Source organism: Zonotrichia leucophrys, chromosome 2 (assembly GCF_028769735.1).
Source record: "Zonotrichia leucophrys gambelii isolate GWCS_2022_RI chromosome 2, RI_Zleu_2.0, whole genome shotgun sequence".
Lineage (NCBI taxonomy): Eukaryota > Metazoa > Chordata > Aves > Passeriformes > Passerellidae > Zonotrichia > Zonotrichia leucophrys.
Window position 1 is genome coordinate 123,867,457 of NC_088171.1, and position 7,913 is coordinate 123,875,369.

The 7,913-nt window shown below is 36.4% G+C and overlaps 1 protein-coding gene across 1 annotated transcript; it reads right to left on the reverse strand.

The window, feature by feature from the left end:
- Positions 1–1,199: 1,199 nt before the first annotated feature.
- On the reverse strand, positions 1,200–7,637 carry LOC135443347 (interleukin-7-like). Its single transcript, XM_064703560.1, has 4 exons — positions 7,524–7,637; positions 4,430–4,516; positions 3,510–3,662; positions 1,200–2,168 (listed from the first exon to the last, which is right to left on the reverse strand). The coding sequence occupies exons 1-4, from the start codon at positions 7,590–7,592 to the stop codon at positions 2,022–2,024; spliced, it is 456 nt and encodes a 151-aa protein (XP_064559630.1). The 5' UTR covers positions 7,593–7,637; the 3' UTR covers positions 1,200–2,021.
- Positions 7,638–7,913: the final 276 nt, after the last annotated feature.

Consider the following 7,913-nt stretch of genomic DNA (forward strand, 5'->3'; position numbering starts at 1 on the left):
TTCATTTAAATTTCTGCTCTGGATCTATCCTTGGTCTTTGGCCCAGGGTGATCCTGGAATTGCTTTATTTCTCTCAAGACTTAAGTTGTGGACTGCTGCTTAAGTAACTTAAACTGACTGACCTTTCAGTTTTGTAGTAGCTAATACTGCATCTGTGTATTTTTGTTTTAACTCACACTGCTCTTTGCTTGCCAAATGGTTATTAGGAAATAAGTGCTGGCTTTCAACTGTTGTTGAATTTCCAAAAAAATAGCAAAACAACTGTTCTTCAGTCTTGGAGACCAACTGAATCCGCAGTCTCCTGGGTCCTCTTTCAGAAGAAAGGATTTCCAGTGAAGTCCTTACAATTGTGGTTACATTATCTTTATCTGCAGTTGATACTGGGAAATGTTTCCCTGTTCCATAAAGATTTATGGGTTGGGGTTGGTTTCAGTTTTTTAAGGTGTTTGGAGCAAGTTGCTATCTCTTGTACAAAGAGCTAGAGGATATCTGAAATTCTCAGTCACAGTTTACAAAGCTACCACTCCTGCCTCATTGTCACCATAAATACATGGGGGGGTGGAGAGGGTGTATTTCAGGAAAGCATGGCATGCTTTGCTCTTAACCTCTTCCCTCTCAGATTCAGTACAGCAATCTTATTCCAGTAAAATACATAAACTAGTGCTGTTTACAATCAACTGAGCAAACATGTCTTTGAAGCACATCCTACTGGTTTTTAGGGTGTTTGTTCTGAATACCAACATTTTTACAGAGTACTTTTACAGAAAAATTCTTTTAGCATGGATAAAACAATTTATGTTAGTTTACTTCAAACCAGGAAACAACAGGCTGACTAAACTAAAGCTTTCCTGAAGTAGTCAGTCCAAGGCAGGTATGAAAATGTTTACCTAAATTGGGCAGGTTACAAGCAGCTAAGAAATGGGTATTTCAGGATGAGAATTTGAAGCTGGGCTTCAAATGACTGACTATCTCTGAATAAAACCTAAAAAACGAGTAATGGTAGCCAAAAAGTGAACAGCCCAATTTCATAGAAGACAAATATTTTATTACCAAAGGAGTTATATCAAAGTAAGAAACTGCAAAAGTGTAATAACTATAAAAATACTTCTATTTATTCAAAATAAAATATGAGCACTTTATCAGTTAAATGCCAATATATTATTCTCTGACAATATTCACATATTTTAAGTCATGTTTGCCTAACATCTTAAAACATGTTACATAAAATATTTGTATATAAGAAATCACAATCTGAAGCTAAGGAATTCTAGCTCCTCCTGCAGCTAACACTGGGTTGATAAAATGAATGAGTGTAGTGCTGTTTCCAGTCAACTGAACAACTTACATTCAGGCATCTTTTTCTTCTTCCACAGGATTCAGTCTTGCCTGTGCTTCAGCCAGCAGAGGCATGCTGCATCTCTCAAAAATCAGTACCCTTCTTCAGTTTTTCAAAAAGCTAACTTTTTCCCTGTTTTTCCAAACCCAAATCAGTTAGCAGACTCATCGGACCCATACCAAAACCACTTCTGTGTGAGGAGAACATATCCAAGATAATCTGCTGCTTTGGTAAATTGTTACTTTTGGTCCTTGGTGTGTTTTGCATAGATATAAAGAAACCAGCTACTTTTTCATACTCTTTTTTTCTTCACCTGCAGATTCCATGGTTTTTTTGTAAAATCCAGTAGACATGTAAGTGGCTGCTTTGATATGACAGTACTATAAAGTTACTCGAAGAATCGGAAAATTCAGGGTAGTTTCCAGAGCACAAAAGGTGGACACAGACCTTCTGCAGAGTTCTTTTTTTCAAATGCTGGTCTTCTATTTTCACTTCTCAGACTTCAGCAGCTTGGTTCAGCCATTTCTGCTTCTGTCATCTCCAGGAACAGGGTACAGTAGCCTCTCATCAGAATTCTGGCATAAAGTGTTCATATAAGCGAGCAAGTTTACTTGAAGAATGCATATAAAATGCAAAGGTACCAAGTAATGCCACTTTGAAAGAAAAGAGCAGGATTCACCTGGAATCACCTGGAAATTATTTTTTCAAATTTATTCCAGCAGGATCGAAGGCTAGATATATTTTCTTTCAGTTCACAAACTTCTTGGTTACATTTCTTTTTGGACTGTTCACCTGTCTCTGTATCTTCTAAACTAAATACATCTGAGCAAACCTGAAAGAGAACAGATTGAATTGTTATCTGAGAAGTGCTTATTCTATTTTTGTAGCCACCTTTCAAAGCAAACCAATTGCTTTACACCTGAATACTGGAGAGACCCTGCCCATGGGACTGTAAGAATGTGGTTTAACTCAGAGCAAATAAGGACATCTGAAACAAGCGTGTCCAACCAAGAACATGTACATCCTCCATCACAGATTAAAATTTATCCTCCATTGTCTGAAGGACTGAGAAAATTAATTTGTGAGGTAAACTTTGACTATATGTGTCAAGACCAATGGAACAAGACAGAACAGTTCCAGGGGCTGATGCTGTGCTCTAATGTTCAAGATCTCAGCCAGACAAAACTACTGTAGTTCTTGTTCATATTCAATGACTGCTCATATTTTTTTTCTAAATTACTTTAATTGAAATTAAATTTTTAAATAAAAGCAGGAATCCATAAGGTTAGGCAGAAGTTGCAAGGGTGATACTGACTTCTGTGACTTGACTGGGATACCTTTAAAGTAAGGCAAATGTTGGATTCACCAGAGGTGACAAAGCAAAATATAAACACCAACATTTCTTTGAAGATAGTGTCCCAGGCTGTCTCTCTACTTCAAAGAGAAAAATAAAAAGCTAAATGAAGCCTTCAATCCATCTGTTTAAACATTATATTTTTCGTGCCGATGAGGAGACTTTTTGATGCTGGTTAATATTTTTGTGTTCAATAGGTAACACTGAGCCACACTTAAAAGAACATTCTTCCTTTGCTACAGCAGTCGGTAGAACACTGTGCTACATTTAAGTAGCACCTCAAAAAGAAGATTCTGCAAAGACTAAAAACCTAAATATTATCATACCCAATTGTTCTTGTTGAATTTGAGAGATTGTGGTTAAAATAAAGACCAAAGATATTACAGAAAAGAGAGAATCTCACCCTAATTGTTTTTTGAAAGAAACCAAATTAAACATTACTCTTAGAGTTAGTGAGAAGTTACAACTCTGACAATACTCCAGAGAAGTTTAAAAGCCTTCTTTGCACAGGTCTGGTCCTTGTCTCTCACTGGAGAATTAGTTAGTGAAATTCATTTCACCACTGGACCAGAGCAGGTATCTTCACCATAGACCTCCAGATGATTTTCTGAGTCTTTGCACTGGGCTTAATGTCTATTACAAGACAAATACTATACAGAGGAAACTTCCTTTGGCATGGAACATGTGCAAGATGGTTGTATCTTTTAGAGGCAAATGTATTGAAGAGCAGTCTGTGTTGAAGAGCAGTCTGTGTTGAAGAGCTCTTGAAAATAAGGCAAGTAGTTAAACTATTACTCACTAAAGTTGAGTACAACTCACCTTTTCTTTTTTACGTCTTTCACATTTACACTGTAGAACTTGTAATGTCCCACATGAGACAAATGCTGCTTTCTGTCTAAAGGCTTTGTTGATCCTCTGCTTATAAAAGAACCTGAGCATGTTGCACGCCATGCTCTGTAGTGATTCTATTTCCTGTCAAGAGAGCAAGGAAAATATGTCCTGAAAAGTTTGTGCACCATTAATTATTTGTAATGTTGGTCTATCTTTAAAAAACCCCAAACTCTCAATCAATTACTATTGGTTTCTCTTGTTTTCATAGTATACATCTTTTTCAATAAAATACATAAGTAATCTGACTTACCTGCCATCTTTTTGAGATATTTAAAGCAGCAATTTTTAGTAGTAGTAATAGTAGCATAAGTATGTTAGGGAGAAATCACAGCTGTAATCAAATCAATTGATGCAGTTAGGAAAACAAATGATTTATGCAGCCAGTCCTTTTACCAAGTCGTGAAAACATCTGTAGCAACAGCTGACAATTGTGCTTTCTGGCATTTGAGATCTGCCCAAACTACTATTGTAAAGCTTTCAGGTCTGAAGTGAAAAGTTTAGCTAATAAAACTTTCTGTAAAAAAATTTAAAAAAGAGATTGGGAAATTGTAATATTTACTTCCATTGGTAAAAAGAAAAGTATCTATTTTGTTTAAAAAATATAGAAAAATCTTCATAGTAGGGAATAAAACCCCATATTTATTGAATCTGGAATTGCTTAATATTTAAATGTTTAAAATATCAATTTACTCAAAACACATAATTCCAGATTCAAAAAACAAACCATCCTGAACACTGTGATTTGACTTTTAAAACCAAATACTACCCTATCACCCTATTTTATCCTGGACTGCAAAAAGAACTCACTTGGGCTTGTATTCTCTACATTCTGAAAAGTTAAATTTTACCTCAGTATCATTGCAGAAAAACACTTTGATATTTTCATATTTTCTCTTCCTGCAGCACGAGTCATAATTCTCTGCAGACATATTTACCTGTAAAATATCATATATGTTTAGACATGGAAGTATTGTGTCAGTGCTCAGTCACCCTGACAGTAAAAAGCTCTTTCCTGATGTTCAGAAGGAACCTCCTGTGTGCTGGTGTGTGCCCACTGCCCCGGTCCCATCACTGGGCACTGTGGATAAGAGCCTGGCTCTGCACTCTTTGCCCACTCACTTGAAGTATTTCCACACATGGATGAAATTCCTGTGAGCCTTCTCTTCTCCAGGCTGAACAGCCCCAGCTCTCTCAGCTTTCCTCATCAGAGGGATGCTCCAGTCCCTGCAGCATCTTCATGACCCTTTGCTGTACTCTCTCCAGTAGCTCCATATTTCTCTCATACTGGGGAGCCCAGAAATGGACACAAAACTGTTCAATTTAAATCTTCACATTCTATCAAATTGCTTTGTTCTTTGGAAATTTTGAGACAGAGAGCAATGTTTAAATCTTACAATTGAATTGTAGCATTGAATACAGTGTTTGTCAATGTTTGTCTCAATAAATACATGTCTCAGCTCTAAACAGATGGCAGCACCCACTTTGTATATGTAATAACAGAAGATGGCCTAAGCAACATCACATGGTCTTTTGCCTGATTATAATATTTTATCAACACTTTATCCTCTCTTGTAGTTTTTTGTTCCACTTTCACACTTGTCATCAAGATGACAATGGAAGTCAACTCAATAGAAACTTTGTCTTCAGCCTGTATCAAGACATTCTAGTTAAGCCAAAGGGCTTTAAAAAAGGCAGCTCACAACAGTATTGTTTTAGATCTCTTCACTTAGCCATGCGTATGAGCACATCAGACAGTTAATTCCTAAAGTTTTTCTGCAGAAATTGCCTGAATTTCAGAAGGTCACCCAAGATAAACAGAACTTTATCCAAAATGCATTTTTAAACCAAGAGTTTAGGAATCAAATATTCACTGACAAAGGAAAAACCACAAAACAGCAAAACCAAATTAAAAAGCCCAAACCACAAACATCAGGAAGCTAATGCACATCTTTTCTTGCACCACAACAGGTATTGCTCCAGTCACAGCACCAAAATTTATAATTACAGATATATATATATATATGTATATATATAATCATCCAGAAGCTATAGATCTGTCACTTTATTTGCTAACTCCTATGAGATTTTCCCATCCTCTCTAGCTTCCTGAGATCACCTTTATTATAATGTACAGTAACCACATCTGAAGGCAGTTCATTGGCTGTGTCTAAACCAACCTAAGGGAAATCCTGAGCTCAGAAAAGGCATTAGTGAAAATTTAATTACCTTACAGAGATCTAGTATATGACTCACTATCCTGCTCTGTAGCAAACCCACAGCTGCTCCAAACATCTGGCTAAGGAACTGAAAGCTACTGACTTTGGCTCTGCAGTTGCAGGAAACAACTCTTAATTTCTCTTAAACAGTGAAAAGTAAAGGCAGAAAAAATTAAGAAACTTACATAGTAGTTGCTTGTGTATGTCTTCTAGGAAGTAAAAGCTTCAGAGCTCAGTACATTCCCATTAGTTTTCACAAATATTAATTCATTAAGGTTTTATTTATGTATTTATTTTGATATATAACATCAAGCTCCATCCTACAATAGGACAGTGGCAAGGCATGGCCCTATCCAGGCCAGGAGAGTCCCCCAGCCTCCCTGAGCAGGGCTGGGATGCACCTCATGGATCCCCAGCACCAGAAGGCAGCAGGATCTGCTTCCCAGAGGATATTATTCCTTCGTATCATTTCCTCTTACAGGTCAGCTATCTTCTAAATGCTCACCAAGAGAGTTTGGTTTTGTTCTCTACTTGTCTTTGTCAGAAATACAACAGCAAACTAAAGGGAATACTCCTCTATTCTAATATGGCCATTAATATTCTCTCTAAATTTGATGCCTCATTCAGGATAAAGTCATTTATCTGCAGAGAAATACCTTTCTCTCTTCATAATCTCAACCAACATAACATGATCAAAATGTTAAAAGATCATTCCTTGATCCTAAAGGTATTTTGTTTCCAGATGAGGGTTGATGTGTCTTGGGTTGGAGACCACTGCCATAATGCTCTGAAGAATGGTGGTAGTTCATAAGTGTGAAGAAATGCAATGATTCCTGATTTTTCCCTTGGAAAAAGGTTGCATATTATTTGTATTTCAAGCAAATAGATCTTGATTTAAGACTGCAACAGTATGGTGAATTCTCATTTAGTGACAATCTGTCAGGAAAATCACATTTTTTGTGGGAATGCCTCTACTAATACAACTGTTTTAATTGTTCTCCCCTGGAAGTGTTCTTGACAGATTAATTTAATTGCTAATAATTCATGAGGAAGAATTGGAAGGTAAATTTTGGGCATGGACTGGTAAACTGTTAAGAAACTATTTTGCAAAGCTATAATAAATGTGGCTGATAAAGCCATAATGGAGGAGATTTACACATGAGAATGTTAAACTCTTCTCTGCTGCTATCTAGAAAAGATACTTTGTTTTGGCTAAATAAGATATATTAATAGGTACAAAGAAACCTATTAGGACACAAACAAACTTTTACTGTCATATGAATTTTGTGCCACTGTGCATTTGTATTCAATGGACAACATAAAACTTCAGTCAAGAACTCTAAGTAGTAGAACAAATTACAGCTGTAATGCTTTCTTCTCTTGATAAAATCATATAAAAAGAAGTAGTAATGAAATTACTTTAGAAAAAAGTACTTTTTAATCAAATATGTGATGTATGGCCAAATAGTACATGTGTCTGTACATAATGCACAGGCACAAAAAACTGTATCACAGTATTTGTACATGCAAATAGGCACTATCCACAGATTTCAGAGACTTTAAAGAGACTGAATTGTTGCACCTCCTCAAATAAAACCACCATTCCAGGATAATGTGTGGCTTTAAATTGGTCTTTTGTCATGTTTTAACATTAGAGCTTTTATGAATAATTGTTAGCATCTAAAAATAATCAGCATGTTTTGGAAGCCCAAGAGCTGCTACCTACCAGCTCATTGATGTCGTGACTTAGTATATTCTCATACTTCACACGGATTTCTGTTGTTTTATTTCCCATTGCACAAGTAGATGCATTCACTGGAGACAGAACAAGGAGTAGTGGCAGAACTGGTAAGGTAGATCTAAAAAAGGCTGGATTGTAAGAACAGTAAGGTACATGTTAGTTAATGTCAGACTGTGTGCTGTATTAACAAATACATTCTGTAATCTGTTAAAATAATTTAAAAGGGATCTTTGTACAACCAAATGACTTGTGCCTTGCTAGAGGGAAGGATTCATCTCCAGATTAAGACACTTTTTGGGTGTCTAAACTCCCCCATACCACAAGATGATTCAGCCAGTGTGGATAAGTGTTGTGGCATTGTTGAGGGTCCCCAGG